The 20015-nt window shown below is 62.9% G+C and overlaps 1 protein-coding gene across 2 annotated transcripts in view; it reads right to left on the reverse strand.

Moving 5' to 3' along the window:
* The window catches only part of LOC117641725 (acetylcholine receptor subunit alpha-like), a 100666-nt gene extending 81135 nt beyond the window's left edge, over positions 1-19531 (reverse strand). Inside the window, exon 1 of one of the 2 annotated variants that reach the window (XM_034379282.1) lies at positions 19094-19529. In XM_034379282.1, the coding sequence (XP_034235173.1) occupies positions 19094-19351 (258 nt within the window). In that variant the 5' untranslated portion in view covers positions 19352-19529. Of the gene's footprint in view, positions 1-19093 lie in introns of both variants that reach the window. The other variant, XM_034379283.1, reaches the window with a different exon arrangement.
* Positions 19532-20015: the final 484 nt, after the last annotated feature.

Raw genomic sequence — 20015 nt, forward strand, 5'->3', positions numbered from 1 at the left:
CTCGCTGCCTCGCTGCCGCCGCTCACTCGGCTGGCCGGCGGGAGGGTCGAGGAAATGTCAACAGTATCATCCCTTGCCTGTTAGCGGGAATGGGGCTGGCTGGGCCGTGGCTAGGCCGTGGCTGGGCCGTCACTTCACGCGTCGCAGCCGCGCCGTCCTCCAACCCCTTTTTCTCGCGGCCCACTCCCCCACCCCCGTCGTGTTTTCGATACTTTTCGCGCCAAAGTGGGCACGAAAGGGAAAAGCATTCGCAAGCCGGGCTCGGCGAGTTTCGGCAGGCACGGCAGAAGCCCCGCCCCGCCACCCCCCCCGCCCCGCCCCGCCCTCGCCGAGCACGCCCGCTCGCGGCGGAATTATCAAATTCCGTGGCCGCGTCACACCGGCAAGTTTAAAACTCGAGATGGGTGGCGAGGAACGGAACGCGCGCCGAGCGAAAAGGGAAAAGGCACGCCGAGCTCGTGCGGCTTTGTAAGAGTGTGCGTGTGTGTGAGAGAGAGACAGTGTCTGTGTGTGTGTATGACAAAGGAAGGGGAAGGGCGGCCACTGCAGGTGTACTTTTTAAGCGTGGTGTTGAGTAAGCGCACGGAACGGTAACGCGTGGAAACGGAGCGTCGCTGCGTAACTGCGTACACCTACACTGTGCCGGCGGGGCGGGGCGGGGCGGGGCGGGGCGGGGCGGGGCGGGGCGTTCTCCCTCGCGTGCGAGGAAGGGGGTCGGGTCGACAGTGTGGGACAGTGGCGGCGGGGGCCGTTCTTTTCGCAAAGTGGAAGCGGCAGAAGAGACCCGACGGCGCGCGGAGGGCGCCGAGGCCAGCATTGACTTAGGGAAATGCAGTTTATGGAGATTTGATGAAATTGCTGTGAGATTCGTTGCACCTGTTGGCCTGCTGCCTTCTTTCTCCGTACGCCGGGGCAGGCCTCGCCACCGCCTCACAGAAGTGTGCGAGGCAGCACGCAAAGTGGGCCAGAAGACCGTTGGAGGTGGCCAAACCTCTAGACGCGTTTTGAGCTCCAGAGTCGCTTAATGGGACTCAAACCGAACGTGTGACCCCACCAATGAATTGCTCTCCGAACGAGGAATCCAATGGTGGGGTCACACGTTTGGTCCGAGTCCTATTTAGCGACTCTGGAGCTCAAAACGCGTCTAGCTAGAGTTTTGACCGCCTCCACCGGTCCTCTGGCCTTCTGTGGCACGAGGCCCATGCATAGAAGAGCGATTCCGAAGGAGCGTAATCGTCGCTGTCTCTCTCGCACCCCAACGCAGGCTGGACGCAGGCTGGACGCAGGCTGGACGCAGGCTGGACGCAGGCCCCACGAGTGCGACAGAGAAACTTGGCGGAGTCGCTCGCGGGGGGACTCGCGGGGGCCGGCAGGGGCAGGTGCTCCGGCTCCCGCGTGAACCAACGCGTCATGCACGCCAACCAATTACCGAATGGGACCGTCATCATTGCAGCCAGGCCGGCAGGGCCGCCAACAATGCCGCGCCGATCTCGACAGGGTATTGTGGGGCGCAAGTTGGCAATGCCCTGGGTGGCCCTGGGCAGGGCAGGCAGGGAGGGACCCCCCGCCGGCAGGCAGGCAGGCAGGGGGAGGTTAGGGACCGGGCCGCACTTGAACGCTTTCACCTTCCCCCACACGCGTCCTTTCTTTGCTCGCCACACTCACACACACTCACTCACACACACGTTCACGCACACACACACACACACACACACACACATACACACACATACACCACACACGCCATACAGGGCGCACGAGCAGCCGTGCATTTCAGCAAGTATGCAAGTCTCACCCTTTTTCGCCACCATCGAGAGACCCTCTGCCCTCGTCCCACGCGAAGAGCGTCGTTGTTTGCAGAAAAATGTTGAGCGCTGTCACAACACGCCTGGTGAGTTTATTTTCAGAAATGGCTGCTTTTAGCTTTCCTACTTACATATTTTTAGCAGATGATACCTTCACACTTGAAACATATTTAAACTACTATACACATGAAGGTGTCAGCGTGGGGGAACCTTGCGTAATCCCCGGACACAAAGCGGGGTATTTCCGTAAACCAATATAATACAGGCTGGCTGCACGGGGCGAATACTGGTACGGTTGTATGGGAGTGCTGTACAAATGAGTGACCCCCTGGCGCGGTTTTCTTCGACCAAATCCCTGGGGGGCCCCCCTGGCAAACCCCTAACCAACCCCCGGGCCCACCTCGGCCCCCGGGTCCCCTTAAATTATTATTTTGGGTTTCAATACCCCCAAATTTAAAATTTTAAATTTCTATCTTTGGAATGAGCCCGCATACTACCCCCTATAAGGAAACCGAACGAGTATTGACTGAGAAATTTGAAAGGGAAAAGAAAAAAATTTGAACTCTACACCCCCTCCCCCGTCTTAATGGGGAGGCCTCCTGCTTTACTTCGGTGTTCGGGATGGGAACCGGTGCTATCAGGTACCTGGGGTTAATCCCGTCAGCGACTCTAAGCGTTCGCCGGGGGACCCAGTAGGACCCCAAAGCTCAGGCAGCTGGGTGAGAGCACCCAGTACGAAGCTCTTTGAGGGGCGGGACGTAGAGTGAGACGACAGAGAGACAGAGAGAGACTCAGACAGAGAAGAGGTTTGGTGGGAGCTTTTTGTTTTCGTAGGGTTGGTTTTGTACCCCATGGTACCCCACTGTCCGGCGCTCCCGTACCGAACATACAGCGTTTTAGGCCAGCTTCAAAGGACTTATCATCGCCTCCCCGACGGATCGAGGAGGCACCACCCGCAACCACACACCGGGTGGTCTGGATTGATGGATCAAATACGCCATCGCTCCAGTGCCGAGGCCAACCCGCCGAAGCGGATTGCTTTTTAGACACCCACAGCGGAGTGGCCAGGTGAATGTGACTCTGACCACTACGCTATCACGCTTGTACGTCTGGCAGCGTGTTGGACGACGGGTTTGAGTTGCAGTGGGAGGAAGGCAGTCGAAAAATGTAACGAAATGATGAGATTCGATCCCCGGACCCCGCCACCGGGGTCACACGACTTTACGCTCTCGGCCACCACGGTCCTTGATGAGGGGACCGGCGTGAGGTGGGTTCTTGACGCAACAGGACTCGACCGACCCGGTCAAAATTTCGCAAGAAGTTGGGGGAGTCGAACCGCCGATCCCAACATTGGGAACCGACGCCTCTACTCCCTGGACCACCACGTCCCATGCACGGAGTCGGCTCACGTTCACGGGTTTCAACCGCACTGGGTGAGTCAGTAAAATTAAATGGAAATATTTGTTAGGAGTCGAACCTCCGGCATGTGGGTCTGTTGCACACGGCTCCGCTCGGATGGCCTCGAACCACCACCCTTAGATAGTAAGTCGAAAAAACGTATGTGACGCTGGTATTCGAACGCCCGCCTGCGGTAACTCGATCCCACGTCTCTAACCTCTCGGCTATCACAGCAGTTGTGAAACGCGATGGATCATCTGCTTTCATCAACGTTCGTTGAATGAGATTTTTTTTATCAGAGAGAGGATTTTGGGAGACGCGAAAGTCTCTCAAGTCAAACGAAAACCTACACGAAATCAACTATGTGTTCGTTACTACAAAAATGACGTGAACTCGTGTTCTAATTTTTCTAAAGAGTTGCAGCAGTTCCTCTCCTCGTCTTCCTTTCTTTCCTTGTCTCCGTCTGCGTCCGGCTGTCCGAGGACGACCCCCGCCTCTGCGCACTGCGCGGCACTGCGACGCTGCAGCGCGGGACATTGTGGGGAAAGAAGGTGGCAAAGTTGAGGCTGTCCCTTTTCCTTTTATTGCTCGTGTGGTGTGGGGGGGGGGGCGCACTGCGGTGCTCGCCAACTCCACCTGCCCTGCTGCAGCCTGACCCGTAATTATTTCTTGAAGACCGCGCGCGCGGTGGCCGCGGTGGCCCTTTGCCGAGCGGGCCGGTTCTCTCTCCGGGCATTACTGGCGCTTTGCGCGGCTTTGCGCCTCGTGCCGCCCTGTGCCGTGGGACTGTGGGGCCGCGGGGCCGCGGGGGCTGCGAGTGGGGCTGCGGGGCGGGCTGCAGTGGACATGCCCCTGGACCTGCGCCCACCTCGCCCCGCCACGCCCCGCCACGCCCCGCCACGCCCCGCCGCAAAGCGTACACCACGGCCAGACACGAGGCGTGTCCGTCACGCCCAGTCACGCCCCATCCGTGTCACCCGACTCTGCAACAGCGAGCCCAGGCCGCCCCACAGTGGGCCAGGAGACCAGTGGAGGCGGCCAAAACTCTAGACGCGTTTTGACCTCCAGAGTCGCTAGATAGAACTTGAATCGAACGTGTGACCCCACCAATGGTTTCCCTGTTCGGAGAGCAATCCATTGGGGGGGTCACACGTTCGGCTCGAGTCCTGCTTAGCGACTCTGGAGGTCAAAACGCGTCTCGAGTTTTGGCCGTCTCCACCGGTCTCCTGGCCCACTGTGGGCCGCCCAGGCCCCTGCCAGCAACAACAACAGCAGCAACAGCAACAAAAACAGCAACGACCCATTTCCACGGGCCGCATCTGGAGTCCAGTCCAAGTCGCGCCGCGCCTCCGAGGAGAACAAGCTCTTTTATTTCAGCGATTTACTGTCTCCGGACGGAGGCGGCACGCCAGCGGCACGCGGCCCGGAACAAGCAGGCCGGGTCAAGCGGGAGGCCAGAGGCTGTCAGTGGCCCGGCGCGGCCCAGCGCGGCCCAGCGCGGCGTGCCGAGAGCCTTCCGGTCTTAAATAAAACACTTTTCGGCGGCGGCAACGACGACGACAACGACCTCCAGCATGGCGCGCATCGCGGGGCGGGGCGAGGCGGGGCGCTACAAACAAGCAGCCATTCGTCGGTTACAGCATGAGGGAAGGGCGGCGTGTTCCAGCGGGCCCAGTTTGCCGGTGTAGCAGCGGTCCGCCAGACGGACTGATTCCGAACAGGGGTGCTCTGTCCGGGCGAGTGCGAGAGAGACGAAGCGACGGCCGCCCGAGGGCGAGAGAGACGGGGCGCCGGCGTGTAATCACCTCCCCTTAATAACGCGGCGTAATCACGGCGGGCGACTCGGCCGCCATAATTTAGATGCAAGATGCAGGCCGCCGGGGAGCGGAGCCAAGCGGAGCCAAGCGGAGCGGACGGAAGGGAGAGGTACGACGCGCCCGATCGGGAGCGATGCTGAGCGAAGCGAAGCGCCAAGCGTGCGAGGCCAGCGGAGCGCGGAGCGGAGCCGCGACTCGAAGCGACGTCAATTTCTCATCTCGGCGGTCGCGCCGCGTCGCGCCGCGTCGCGCAGTGTGCCAGCGCGGTGCGGGAGCGGCGCGGTCGCCAAGGGGGGCGACGGGGGCGGAGGGAGGCAGCGCCGCTGCAGCAGGGCGAGCAGGGCGAGCGGGGCCGAGGCCACGAAGGCCGGGGCCGTGATGGATGGCCGGCGATTCCCGCGGACGGGCCGAGGCCGTGTGGATGGCTGAGGTCCCCGCGCTCGCTGCTCAAGACCCGCATTAACCTGCCCCTTCATTTAGCGCACGCCTCGCGCCCCCGCGGCACGCCCTCATTCACCGAGGCGGCCGCGTAACGACACGTGTGGCGCTCTGTCCGCCTCTCTCGCACTCATGGGGCGCGCCGGATGGTGCGAGAGAGACGGAGCGACTCTCGGAATGGGAGTCTGTAGCACGGCACGCCCTGCGCCCAGCGCCGCGGTGCCGCGGTGGAGGGCGGAGCGAGCGGCCCGGATCAACGGAACGACCCGCGCGATGGCGCTGCCGATAACGCGCTCCAGGGGACGCTATTCGCAGGACAGCGCGCTGTTCGCACTCCAGAGCCACTTCCGCGGCCCCGCCTGCCCCGCGCGCGGAAACAGAATTTAATCGTTCCGAAACGGACAAAGGGAAGCCGTCGGCCCCGCCCCAACTTTGCCAAAAACGGCTCGCGGGGATGGGATGGGGGGGGGTCGCGGGGTGGGGTGGGGCGAAGCGGAACAAAGCCCGAGTAGTTGAAGTGTATCGTCAGCACTACCTGATGGCAGGAACAGCCCGTGCCGCGCAGCACGCAGCACGCGGGGCCGCCGACGAGCCACGGCGCCACGGCCAGCACGCTGCCAACGGTTCCCAAGTCTCGCGGCGAAGTCGTCTAGCGCGTGTACCGCGTGTAGGGAAACCCGGCGGAAACGGGGGAAGGGGAGGCCGGGGGAAAAGAAAAGGAAAAGAGAGAGTAAAAAAAAAAAAAAACTAAGGGAAAACCCAAAGGAGGGGGGGGCAAAAAAGAGGGAAGAAAAGAGACGGCCTGTGCGAAGGTGTCCGCAAGGTGCCCTCATCAGCGCTGTTGCGTGCCGCCTGGCCGCGCCTTGCCGTCGTTTGCCAACGTCCCTCCGTCTCTGTCTCTCGTCTCCCCAAACCGCCCAAAAGTTTGATGCAGCTCCAATGGGTTTGGCGGTTAACTGGCTGTGGCGGCGCACTACTACTTTGTCGCCACCCCAAAAATTTTTTTTTTCTCCCCTTTTCTTTCTCTCTCTTTTCTCTCTTCTCTCTCTTCTCTCTCTTCTCTCTTTTCTCTCTTTTCTCTCTCTTCTCTCTCTCCTCTCTCTCTTCTCTCTCACTCGGTGGAGGTGATGTTTTCCTCTCTCTCTTTCTCCCTGCCTTTCCCCCAGCGCAGATGGTTTAATTCGGTGGAAAGCCACGCAGGAATTAGGTTTTGTTAACGGGGTGGCGAGAGGGATCACGGGGCGGGGAGGGGGGAAAAGGGGGGGAGGGGCACAGCGGCATCCTTTAGCGCAAGAGTAATTTGGTCTCGCTGTATCTCCGTGTTGAACATTGAAAAACTTTGCGCAGACCACCTGCCTCATAAATTACGCACGGACAGGCGGCGGGGCGAGCGGGCCGGGCAGCCTAGAGCAGCAGCAGCAAGGAGGCCCCCGCGGCAAGCAGGCAGCCAGCAGCCAGCCAGCAGGCAGCCAGCAGGCAAGGCACCGCTTGCACGGCCGCGCCGCGCATCGAAACATGATTTCCAAGGATTACTGAAAACCATGTGTCAGTATACCTGACAAGAATAGTTTGAGAGCAGCGGTGCAGCAAAGTTGGTTGAAACGGTCACCGCAAACTCAGTGGTGTGCTCTTCCACACCGTCACTACTCCGTTTCGTCGGGAACTCGAGGCTCGCTGTCTCGGCGCGTTTAGCTGCGATGGCGATGCCGCCGGCGGTACTTCCGGCCGACGACGCTCTGTCTCTCTCGCACCTATACGGCACGCCCCGCGAGTGCGAGAGAGACAGAGCGACGAAAAGGATTCTCAGATCAGGCTGCTGCGAGCCGTTCCATCCCGATGCCTGGCACGTGACGCGTCGCGGCCCGAATCGCCCGAATCGCCCGAATCGCGCACAATCAGTGCCGGGCGGCGGGCCGTTTGCGCCGCCAGGGCCGCCAACCCAACCCGAGCCCCGCCAGGCCGCCAGGTGCGCCTGCTCATGGACTGCGGGGGAGTCTTATTGCCGTTGTGTTGGCAGCGCCACTCGGCACAGGTAATTGCCGCACTGAGTTAGGGCGGCGCGGGGGAGGGTGCGTCCTTACGGCACGGTCGGGACGGCACGGTACGGTGGGCGTGCCGGCTCGGCCCGGCTCGGCCCGGGATGATGTATTGTCCGATCCCCGTTTCGGGGAGGCCGTGCCGAGGAAGCCGACTCGGTGTGTCTCACGGCGTGCCGCAAGGTGCCGCTCGCAGCGTGGAAACACCGAGGCGGCGTGGGTGGATGTCGACCACTATTTGCACTTTGCGCCGTGCAAAAAATATTATTTTTTTTGGCTCCGTGCAATTTGGCTTTGCCCGCACTGCATTCCAGCCTCGTCGTCGAACTCGACGCATCGCGGCGGCAGTGCAGGGCCACTTTCCCCGTACAGTGAACGTGCCTGCATATTGCTCGTCGTCGTCCTTTTTTTTTGCGCCTCGTGAATTTCCCTGCCTTAGTGGCCGACGCGCCAGCCGGGGGAAAAAGTGTACCGCCTTAGTCAAACAGGGGCCGTGCACGGTAAACTCACCTTGCAACACCCGCCATTAGACCCGACGGATATTAACAATTTTTTTGCGGGAGGGAAAAAAACGAAATAAATGAAGGGGAGTTAAAAGGAAAGCAGCCGCTAGCTCGCGGCAGTCCCTTTCCTTTTTTCCCTCACTTCTATTTTTTGCCGCTTTCCGGGAACCTGCTTCGTCGGTGCTTTCTGGCCACATTTTGGCAAGAACCTAAAGTCTGGCCAACTTTTAGTCGGATTCGCCTGCATTTCTGGCCAAATAATGACGAGACTTGAATGTGATCGAAGCTCGTTCACGCAGTGTAGGCACTGGGTGCGGCGCTGCTGCCGTTGGCGCCGCCAACACTTTTCCCTGGTCGAGAGGCCGCGGTGCGTGGCAAGCCTGGCAAGCATAGCTACACACTCCCCCTCCTCCTTCTCCTTATTTGTTCGAGTCGGGGCGAGGACATCCATCAGAGTGGGAGCCCCCCACCGCCCACCCCGCCCCACCCCGCCCCGCCCCACGCTGCTCATCCAACCACACTAAAGGGATTCCCCGAGCCATCATCCGAGGGGGTGGGGTGGGCCCCTGCGCCGCCCCGCTCGCAGTGCTAGCGTGGCACCCACGCATGGTGACGGGTGCCTCAAAGCTTACGCGACCAGCGCGCCCGCCGGCGTTAAACGGCCGCGGGGCTTCTGGCTCTCCGATTCCAGTCAATTTTTCACTCTCGGAAAAGTGGCTTTCGAGCGCGGAGTCTCTAGTCTCCGCGTCGCGCGAAAAGGACGTGAAAAGAGCGAGACTCTGTGAAAAGGCAAAAGGGCTTCCTCGGTGCGCCGACTCGCTGACGGTGGCCTCTGCCTTCGCCTTCTTCTTGGCGGTGCCTTGCGTGCCTAATGAGCCCCATCAAGTCGCCTCGATTCGGGCACGCCCTCCTCAAAGGACGCCATTCAGGGCTCGAAAAAGCACTCAGCGCACCGAATGCTCTTCAGGGCTCCGGAATCGCCTAATAGGGCCCAGAAGGTTGGCCAAACACAGCAAACATCGAGAGTCTCGACTCGAGGCGCTGGCTGGTGGGCGCCTGCGCGGTAGGCAATGCGAGCGAGGTGTGCGCGCAGCGGGTGGGCGGGTTGCCTACCCTGCCGTCCGCAGGCGCTCGACCCGTCCACTCGGCCCCGCCCAAGCGAAACACGCCGCCGTCTTGGCAACGCCACGCCGCCGTTGGTGCAGGCCAGGCCGCCGGACGAGTGGACGAGTACCAGCGTGTGCGCTGGGCAGCTCCAACAAGTCCCTCGTCCGGCACCCCTTCTTGGCCCAGTTAGGGCGCGCCGAGCCCCTCTGGGGTCCTCTGGGGCCGCGGGCCGAGACTGCCGGTACGCGGCCAAAGTTGCGAGCCAAGGGCAGCCCCGCGAAGGCGCGCCAAGGCGCTGCCGGGCGGGGCGGCGAGGCGCCACTGTACCAGATTCGAACAAGTCGGGCGTGGCGCGGCCGGCGGCCCCGGCGGCCCCGGCCTCGGCTTGTAAGCGGCGGGGATTAGCGAGGTAGATTGGAGCGCCGGGGGCGGCGGGGCGGCGCCGAGCGGCGGGAAAAACAAAAACCGAATCGTATCATTAAACGCGGCACCTGGTGCGAGTGGCCCGGGGCGGGCTGCCGGGCTGGCTGCTGGGCTGTCCGGGCGGGCTGAGCTGGCAGCCTCGGGCAGCCTCGGGCAGCCGCAGGCTGGTGGGTGTTGGTGGGTGTTGTTTCGTTCGGAGCGACGGGCACTTCGATTCCCGACACGTCTGGCGGCGAAAGCGGCGAAAGCCGGGGATGCACGAGGCGGAAGGGAAGGCCGCCTTGGCTTTCGCCGCTTTCGCCGCTTTCGCCGCCCCGCCTCCTCCAAGGCCGCCAACCGCCAACAGCGCGCTGCATAAATCTATAGACTTTTGACTCGCAATGTCCATCGGAGCGCGCAGCACGGGCGGCGCCAGTGCCAGCACGTCCGGCCAGGCCAGGCAGCCCCGGGGCCACCGAGCCACCGACGCCGCCCGCCGACCCAACACTGAGTGACGCTCATCTGTCTTCATTGCGCTGCCAACCCTAGCGCAGCACGGGCAGGGCGGCAACCTGACGGAACGGCAACACGGTCCAGCTCGACAACAACAACAGCAGCATCAACCTCAGCGGCTACATTGCAAACTCGGAGCCCCAGCCCCCCATCCCCCGGCCCGGTCCGCCGCGCCAATATGCGTGCATTATGGACTCGCCGCAGCCGCGATTACAACGGCGTCGGCCCGGCCTGCTCGCTGCCACCCTCACCACACAGCGTGGGCCAGAAGACCGGTGCAGGAATCCATTGGTGGTATCACACGCTCGGTTCGAGTTCCATTTAGCGACTCTGGAGCTCAAAACGCGTCTAGAGTTTTGGCCGCCTCCACCGGTCTTCTGGCCTACTTGCGCCGCCATCTCCGCTGCCACCCTCGCCGCCATCCTCGCCATGACCTTGTTTCGTCTTGGGTGGGCCGAGACCTGGGCCGACCAGGCCTGGGCAACCGTGTCTGCAGACCGACACACCGCCGTGTGAGACCGCGTTTTTATCTCCGTTTCGGCGTCTCACTGCCGTCGCGGCCGTCGTCTCGTCCTCGGCGAGGCAAACACCATTTCCGGCCTCCACACCCTCGCCCCGCCTCGCCCCCATTCTTCTCCGTTCGCCCGCCTCGCCTCAATGGCCTGTGACGCTTTACCTCAAACTCCCCCCGCGATCCGTTCTCTCCATCACCCCTCCTCCAATCGACGCCTGTACCCTCCCGCCTCCCCTGGCCGTTGCTCCCCTCCCCAGGGATCGCAAGGAAGCCCCACCGCCACACTATCACGAGCCCCCAAGCCCCCGAACGCGCCGACCGGCCCTAGCCAGCCCTGCGCCCCGGCAGCCCCGCCGCCCCGCCCCGCCGTGCCGTGCCGTGCCGTGCCGAGTGCACTTCGGGCGTCTCCGTCGCACACGTCGCCCGGACGTGCTGCCGGTGGCGCCGGGCCGTCGGTGCGACGGAGACGCGACCGGCGTGAACGTGGCGAACGTGGCCCGGAAGGGCGCCTCGGACGCGGCCCCGGCCTCTCATCAAGGCGGCGTATCGTCAGCTGCACAGCAGCGGCCCACAAACAAAGCCATCCCCTGCCATCCCGGCGGGGCGGGGCGGGGCGGGGCAGGCCGAGCAGCTCGCCGAGCAGCCCGCCGAGCAGGCAGGCAGCGGCTCAGCGAGCGCCAGCGCGCCAGCCAACACAGTAGTGCAAAGGGAAGAATGAAAAATGGAAAGCGTTGGAACAAAAAAACAGCGAAAAGAAACAAAAAAGGATACGGCTTGCTGCCAGCCCGCCTGCAAGTTTGGCGCTAAAGCGTTTTAATTCATTTCAGAGATGAGCTGCGCCTCGCGCCTCGCGCCTCGGCGCGCTCTCTGCGCCGCATTCCACGTGGAGGGGCTTCTGCCGCCAGCCCCGCCTGCCAGCCCTGCCTGCCAGCCCTGGCGGGGACGCGCCGCCCAGGCAGGGCCGCCAGCCAGCACGCCATGGGGCGATAAGATGGTGACTTTGAGTCCTTTTCGGTCTGGTCCTGTCGGGGACACGGAAGAGCAACAATGCAAAGTGCAGCGCTCCGCGGCGCATTGTCGGCGCGCGTCCAATTTTCTTTCTCTCTCTTTCTCTCTCCACGTGCCTCCACTTCGCTCCCGTCCCGTCCTGGCGGGATTCCCCAGCTTCCCTGTCTCTACGGCAACAACAACAAAAAAAAGTTTCCACCTAACATGGAAACTGCGAAAAACACGACACGAAAACACGGGTTTCCGCTGCCGTAACCTTGGGCCATCCGATCAGGAAAGGCTGACAAAAAAGAATAGCCGATATTTATTAGTTTGTACTTCTTGTGGGACGTTGTGCTTGTGTGCTTCGGACAGTGAAATTTCGAAAGCTGGAAGGTTTGAAAGTTCAACTTGTTCTTTGCTTCGCGTCGCCGCTCCACCGATGTGACTCGCGGCAAACTGGCGCCACTTATGTAGTCCGCCGGGGGGGGGGGGGGGGGTGCTGGCGGGGCCGATGATGCGGATGACGCGCCAACGCTGCGATGTGGTTCGAGACACTCGACTCGGCAAACTCCGGCCGGCTTCATTAAGGCGTTGTTTGCGCAGTGTTGCACAGTGTTGCAGCGATCGGCGCCGAACTTGTAAAACAAAGCCGCGCACACAGAGTGGAATGATATGCACGCGGGGACCCCGGAGTGGGGGGGGGGGAGGCCCCGAGAAGCGAGAATGTTAGGATTGCCAGCCTGCCCGTCGGCAAACGCGAAGCCGCTGCACTGCGGGCCGGAGAGGGAATGCTGAATGAATACACCTGCTTGCATCATTTCACCCTCCGCGGGGCATCCCTTGGAGCATCCTCAGCGCGGCATTGGTGCGAACGGCACTGCCAACGGCTGGCACGACTGGGCCAACTTTTTACGTGCCCCCCCCCCCTCTCTCTCCTCTCTCTCTCTCTCTCTCTCTCTCTCTCTCTCTCTCTCTCTCTCTCTCCCTCTCTCTCTCTCTATCCGCGACTGGCCTGCCCCCGCCGTCCCAAAGTAGTTCCTCCTCGCCCCCATCGAGGCCCAACTTTGGCTCACACACCTCCCTCCCGCCCTCCGCGTTTTTAACCGCCCCAACTCCCGCGGTCCCTCCCAAAGTTGCTCCACTTATTCTGCGCGCTTAATGGCGGCCGCTCGGACGATGCGCGCACTGCGATTGGGGCGCCGCGGGGCCGCCGGCCAATCAGAGCGGCCCACAGTGGGCCAGAAGACCGGTGCAAGGCGGCCAAAATCCCGGACGCGTTTCGAGCTGCAGAGTCGCTAAACAGGACCCGAACCCAACGTGTGACCCCACCAATGGATTGCTCTCCGAACGAGGAATCCATTGGTGGGGTTACACGTTCGTTTCGAGCCCCGTTTAGCGACTCTGGAGCTTAAAACGCGTCTCGAGGTTTGGCCGCCTGCTCCGGTCTTCTGGCCCACTGTGCGACGGAGTGCGCGACAACGCGGCGGCGCAGCCAGGCGAGCCGGGGCTGGCACACTGTCTCGACGCACGGCGCGGTGCAGTCCGGCCAATAGCGCGGATCAATAGCTGGAGCCGCGCCAGATCTGGCCGTGCTGCTGCACTGTGCACCTGTGCGCCGACCCGCCGCCACGGCGAGGAGGGCCCCGCGGACGCCGTCGAGCCGCGCGCACCGCTCCGTTCTTGAAAGCAGGCCGCGCTTCGGGCAGCGCCGCGGAGTTTGGCATTGGAAACAAATACTGAGGAGGGAGGTTCATTTCGCCTGTCACAGCCTGTTAGGCTGGCCGCTGCGACAGCCGCCCAGCCCGCCCAGCCAGCCAGGACAGGGTGGAGATTTCCTGGCCGGGGGCCAGCCGGGGTGGGGGCCGTGGGGGCGCACGGCAGCCTGGAGGAGGGTCGCGGAGAGAGCAAGAAGCGGTCCGGCCGTAGGCTGCTGGCCTGGCAGGCCGAGAGTCGTTTGCGTCGCTCTGTCTCTCTCACACTCACTGCGCCTGAGGTATACGTGCGAGAGAGACAGAGCGACGAAGGCGACTCTCGGAATCAGTCTGCAGGCTGGCCAGGCCGAGTTTGGCGAGGCGTTGGACGTCATCCAGCACACACCCAGCCCGGCAGCCTGCCCTTGCCTCGCCCGGCCTCGCCCGGCCTCGCCCGGCGGCAACCCTAACCGTATTACTTTGTTTTGTTGAGCTCTAAGCGTTCGTCGGTTCATCATTCAGGGATCCTCTCGCTCTCTCCGTCCCACGCAGCGCGCACGCAGCGCCACCGCGGCCGCCAGTATTTGTCTCTGTCGCACCAGGGGCCTCGCTACGTGCAGTGACTGGCAAGCGCGCGGGATGAGTTTAGGGCGGGGTGGGGGCGTACGGGGTGTACGCCGTAACCCCCTCAAGGATTAAGGGGCACCACGATCCGACGGGAACGCCCCGCCCCGCCGCCCTGGCCAGCGGCGCCAGCCGCCCCCAGGTAAGTCGAGACATCTGAGGACATCCTTGAGGTAATCCTCGTCCTTCGGGGCGCCCTTCGGGACGTCCTTCGGGGCGTCCTTCATTGGGGCTTCGGCCAAGTGGACCCCGCCCCGCCCCGGCCAGGGCCACGCCAGGGCCACGCCAGGGCGGCGACTCGGTGAGTCAAACGGAAGGACGGACCGGGAAACAAATAAACTCCGCGGCGCGCGTGCAACGTCGTGCAACGTGCAACCCCCGAGTCGTTATTCTTCATCGTGGCGAAATAAGCAGTGGCGGCCCCGCAGCGCCCCTCCAGCGCACCTCCAGGGCGCCCAGGGCGCCTCCAGGGGCGCCGCGAGGATTAGAGAGAAGCAGGAGAGCGGCGGAAGCAGTTGCATACCAAGCGCGGGGGAACGAGGAACAAAGAATCGGGAGAACGAAGAACAAAGAACGGAGAACGAGGAACAAAGAGCGGGGCGGGGAACGAGGTCAGGGACGAGGAACAAAGAATCAAAGAACGAGGAACAAAGAGCGGGGAACGAGGAACAAAGAGCGGGGCGGGGAACGAGGTCAGGGACGGGAACAAAGAATCAAAGAACGAGGAACAAAGAGCGGGGAACGAGGAACAAAGAGCGGGGGGAACGAGGTCAGGGACGAGGAAAAAGAATCAAAGAACGAGGAACAAAGAGCGGGGAACGAGGTCGGGCGCGGAGTGGCGGGCGGCGCGCCGGCGGCAAGCAGGCGGGTCGAGCAGGGATGCAGGAGGCGGGTAATCAAGGCAGCGCTCCTCGAGTCGCGCGATTCCCAAGGAATGACATATAACGCCACGAAAAGAAAGAGGCGGCGGTGCGGAGGGAGGTGGGAAAGGGGGGGGGGAGGGGTAGGACGACAAAAGAGTGCAGACAAGGCGCAAGGCTGCACCCAAGGGGCGCGGCACGGCGCGCCACGCCCCGCCCCGCCCCGCAGTTCCATGACGGTGCTTCAGGTCCATTTCCAGGGGGAACGCCTCGCCTCGCGGCAACGCGGCACGGGGCAGCAGACAGCAGCACGGCCGGGGACGGCCGGGGACCGGGGGCGTGTTCACAGACAGACAAGCAGACGACACGCCGCGACAGGGCTGCCAACCGGCGCACAGCAGGCAGCGTAGGCTGGCCCCGGATGAATTTTTCATGGCCGCAGGAAGTGGACCGCACTGAAAAATGAACCCCCTTCCCCTCCCCCCTCTCTCTCTCGCACATTAGCGGGGCAATCGGAGCGACGAGGACGCCCAGGAATTATGAGTTTGACGATGGGGAGGGGGAGGAGGGGTGGCGCGGAGGGGCGATCGCTCATTGCCGCAGTACAAATTAGAGGTGCGATGACGGACGACGACAGTGCCGGGGCGGGGCGAGGCGGGGCGGGCAGAGCCGCCAACCTGCATTTTGTGGTAATGGGCGCTGCTCCCCGCCCACACTTTTATTCTTTGTTTTCGAGATTTTTCGCCGGAAAATCATTAGACCTGCGCGATAGCGCAGAAGTGAAGCAGCAGACCTGTTTGTGTGTGTGTGTGTGTGTGTGTGAGCGTGTGTTTGCGAGTGGGTGTCTGTGAGAGTGTGACGGCATGCTTTGGATTCGCTTCTGGGAATCTACCGGGCGGTGTTCGTTCGCTTCTATCTCAACGCCACACAATAACGCCCCCCCCCCTTTTTTCTCTCCCTCTCTCTTTCTTCTCCCCGTACCCCCATGGCTGCCAACCACTCGTCCCACAAAGGCTCCCGCCCGCCCGCGGATCGCGGATCCGCCGAAGACGTTTTCTTATCAACCCCGCCGTGGCGTGGCGTGGCGTGGCGTGGCGTGGCGTGGCGTGGCGTGGCGTGGCGTGGCGTGGCGCGGCGTGGCGTGGCGTGGCGTGGCGCGGCGTGGCGCGCCGTCAGTGATACGTCCGAGGAGCGCGCGGCGGGCGTCTCGGCGTGCTGCTGCCGTGCGATATATACTTTTTTTTTCTCCCCTATTCCCCCTGCTGGGTCCATCCATCGGAAAAACCTGAGTGCTGCTTCGTGTTAGAGTCGCCATGAAATTGAAGCCACAGGCGCACAGTGGGCCAGCAGACCGGCGCAGGCGGCCAAAGTTCTAGACGTGTTTTGAGCCCCGCAGTCGCTAAATGGGACTCGGACCGAACGTGTGACCCCACCAATGAATTGTTCTCCGAACGAGGAATCCCAGTGGTGGGGTAACACGGTCGGTTCGCGCCTAGACTTTCGGCCGCCTATCGGTCTTCTGGCACACTGTAAGGCGTCGCCAGGGCGATTTCTCAAAATCCAGGGGCCGGCGGCCTCGCTGCCTGTCTCCTGCGCGACCGCGGACCGCGCGTCCACCGCGGCGTCCAGGCACGTCCAGACAGCCGCACTCGGTGGACGCTCTCCAAATTACTGCCGTTACGGGACTGCCGCTGATGAGCCTGGGGTGGGGGGTCCGGTCCGGCTACTGAATGTTCACCCCGACCAGAATCACGTCCGCCCCCTTCCCGCCCCCTTCCCGGCCCCCGAGCCATTACATGCAAAAAGTGCGAGGCGCTTCCCTCACGGCCGGCGAGGGTCGGTCTTCATGATGGCCGTGTCCTTGAGTGCCCTGCCCGGCAGAGGGCGGGGCCGGGGCAGCTTCTCGGTCAGCTTGGCGGCCAGCGTGACGGTGGCAGGGCTCCTTTTTGGCGCCGCCCCGCTGCAGCAGTCCTTGTTGCTAACCGGTCCGGGACGGGCGCGCGGGCAGCGAGCCCCACAAGGACCCCGCACTGTCCTGCCGTGGCTGCCGTGGCCGCCGTGGGGTGGGCGAACTCTTGGCGACGTCGCAGAGAGGGTCGGCGCGCACATAACAAGAAATCGTATAAATACTTGAGGGGCCCCCGGACGGGTGCAGCCACGGCCGGACCCTGGCGCCGGCCGGCGTCCCGGCGAGTGCGAGCGAGGCGAGCGAGGCTATTGTTGAATAATCAAAGTAGTGCGACCTCTTTGCCGGAAGGCAAGGCGGCACAGCAGGTCGCTTTGTCTCTCTCGCACCGCGGGGCGCCCCGTGAGTGGGACAGAGAGGCGTACCCCTCGGAATCAGTCTGCAGGCGGGCCGGAGCCGGAGGCCGAGCCGGAGGCCCAGGCGCCGCTGTCGTCGCCTCGACCGCTCGGTACCGCCGCCCCTCCGGCCGGGCCGGGCCACCGGGCCACGCCGTCGCACATGGCGATGAATTTTTCGCGATGCTTTTAGCCGGACTCGCTGAATATTGGATCGATCAAACAAGCTGCCGCAAATGTACAATTCAGGCGGCGAGCGGGTCACGGCTTTGACTCGGCACCGCTGCGGCAGCTGCGGGGCGGCCGAATCATCCCGGCACAACAAAGCGAAAAGTCGGGAAAGGAAGAAACTGGAAAACCGATCGAAGGAGTCGACTTGCACTCGATGCCTCTTGCGATCGGACAGTGACTCGCTGCATCGGAAAGAGAGGTTTCAAAACCTGCGACCTGGTTCCGAAACTGGGACCAAAAACTGGGGCCTGCTTCCAAAAAGCGGATACTGTACGGGGGTTGTGGTTGGGGATTCGGATGGGAAGGCAGAAGCGGTAGCTAAACTACCCCCAAAAAAATGGTCTACCATTTTTCGGTGATATTTTTCCAGAAACACTTGGATGTGGTTTTCCAAAATGTGAGAATGAAGTATCATCAAACACTTTTAGCAGCAATTTTAGAAGCACTTTCAGTCGGTGCTTTAACTACATTAACAATGTCGGGGTAAGGGACTATCGCGTGGAAATCAACGGCCATAACCTCGGCCAGAAACAGCCGCGGTGGCGAAATAAATGGAAAAGAAAGCGAAAAAGAAATAATAGCAGTCGACGCTGACAATTACCGGTCAGAGGGGAAAGGGGCGGGGGAAAGGGGGCTGAGGTTGGTCAAAGCTCGTTTCCGCTCGGAGGTGGGGCATAACAGGGAAATGAGTCGATCCCTCCGCAAAACCACTGGGCCCTCCGCCCCGATTCGACGCCTCATATGCATTGCGGTGTGTGGTTCCCCCCCCCCCCCTTTTCCCCTGTCACCCCCAGCCCCGCACTACCCACCTTCATACATCAGCACACACGGGCCATCCATACATGCATGAGGGAATGCGTTATTGATGGCTCATTATTAGAATAATTTGTTGCCATGTGTCGCTTTTTAGCGAGAAAATTCGGCGCTAACGCAATTTCCGCCGCCCGCTGCTGAGCGGCGCAGTGACAACGGCCTGGCAGTGCGTAACACGTGTCCAACGAAAAAGTAATAGAAAAAAACGGTGAAAATAAAAATTACGCGGAATGAAAATTCATATATTCATTCACAGCGAGAGCCTTCATGTCGTGCAGCCGGGACCACCTCATTGCCCGGAATTTTTCGTTGGCATCTTTTTTCTTCCTTTTTTAACGACAAATCTTTGCATGATTGCTATTTCGACAGGGCGCGCGTCGTGATTGGGTCTCTCGGAAGGGAAATAGGACGCGGGGCGGGGCGGTGGGGTGGTGGGGGTAAGAACAGGGATGTGACTGCCGTGCCGATGGAAAGTACGCGTCTTCCCGGCCGGACCCACGCCCACGTCCACTATCTCCGACACGACTGCTACTCGTTCGCGTTGGCCAGGATTTGCTGGAGTAAGCGCCGCTGGCGACGCGGCGAGTCGGGTGTAGGGGGTCCGCAGCCACGCTTCAGGGGCCTGGGCCTGAAGCGCCTGAAGGTCGCCCTGCCACGCCCACGCGCGGCCCAAAGTCTCCCGGCCCGGCCCGGATCGCAAAGTCACCAATGAACTTGGCGGCGCCTCTGACAAGGTGACCCACCAGCAGCCCGCTGGTCCCCGCTGGTCCGCTGGAAGCAAGGTCGCGCTCCCCGTGTCCGTCCACGCCGAGCGACGCCGTGCGACGCCCAGCGTGCCGCTGCCCTGACAGCGCCAGCGAACGCTCAGAACTACGGCCCCTAAAAAACGAGCGGAACACTAAAAAGCACTTAGGCGGGCCGCGGCGGCCGGCGGGCAACGCGCCCGGAAAAAAGTGCGGGCGCGCGCGGCGTCGATATTCGAACTCGCGCCGTGACGCCGAGTCCGCGCCAGCACGCCAGCCAGCCACGACACGTGTCCAGTGTACTCACCACATCGATGAGCTGCGACAGCTTGAGCTTGATGCAGACGCGCAGCACATCGCTGGTGTTGACGACGGGCCTGACCAGCTTGTTGTAGTTGGAGAGCAGGTCGTCGTACAGCCGCTTGGCGTCCGGGTTGCCGGCCACGGCGCTGTGCACCACGAGGGCGGACAGCAGCCAGGCGCGGATGGCCGGCCACGCGCCGTAGCCGCTCCCGGGGCCGACTCCGCCAGCTCCACCACCCCGACATGCCGGGCCGACCCTCATGTCACTGCATGCCACTCAGTACACAGCACCGCCGGCACCGCCCCGGTGACGCATCGGATGCCGTGCAGTGGCGTGCCGCCCCGTGTGTGGCCTGCCTCGACCTTCTCGCCCTCCTCGGCCCACTCAGCGCTCACGCCCCGCAGCGCCGCGCCGCGCCGGTGGAGGGCCGTCGGGACATGCCGCAGTCCTGTGTCCTGAGCCGCTGTGCGCACTCCTGCCTCCGCCAACGCTACCGATCGACTGCCTGGGCTGGGCTGGCAGGGCTGGCGGGGCCCCACGGGCTGGGCCCGCCGCGCCGCGCCACGAGGGGCCCGCGGAGAGAGGGCCCGTGGGGGTGGGGGCGGGGCGCGGCGGGGTGTGGCGGGGTGGGGTGGCCCCGGTCCGCACAGCCTCCCACCCACCCTGTCCATACAACGCCTTGGCCGCGCCTTGCAGCCTGTGTGGTTTTCGGCATTGCCACCTCGACGGCCACATCCAGCCGCCGAGGCCGCGGGGGGCGTGACCGGCCCAGTGCTCTCTGCAGCCGATAGGTCAGCGACGACCGCCACCTCGACCTCCACCACGACCGCCACCAAGACCGCCACCACGACCACCTCCACGACCGCACCACCACAACGACTGCCACCTCGACCTCCACCACGACCGCCACCAAGACCGCCACCAC

Source organism: Thrips palmi, unplaced genomic scaffold (genome assembly GCF_012932325.1).
Source record: "Thrips palmi isolate BJ-2018 unplaced genomic scaffold, TpBJ-2018v1 HiC_scaffold_15, whole genome shotgun sequence".
Classification (NCBI taxonomy): Eukaryota; Metazoa; Arthropoda; class Insecta; order Thysanoptera; family Thripidae; genus Thrips; species Thrips palmi.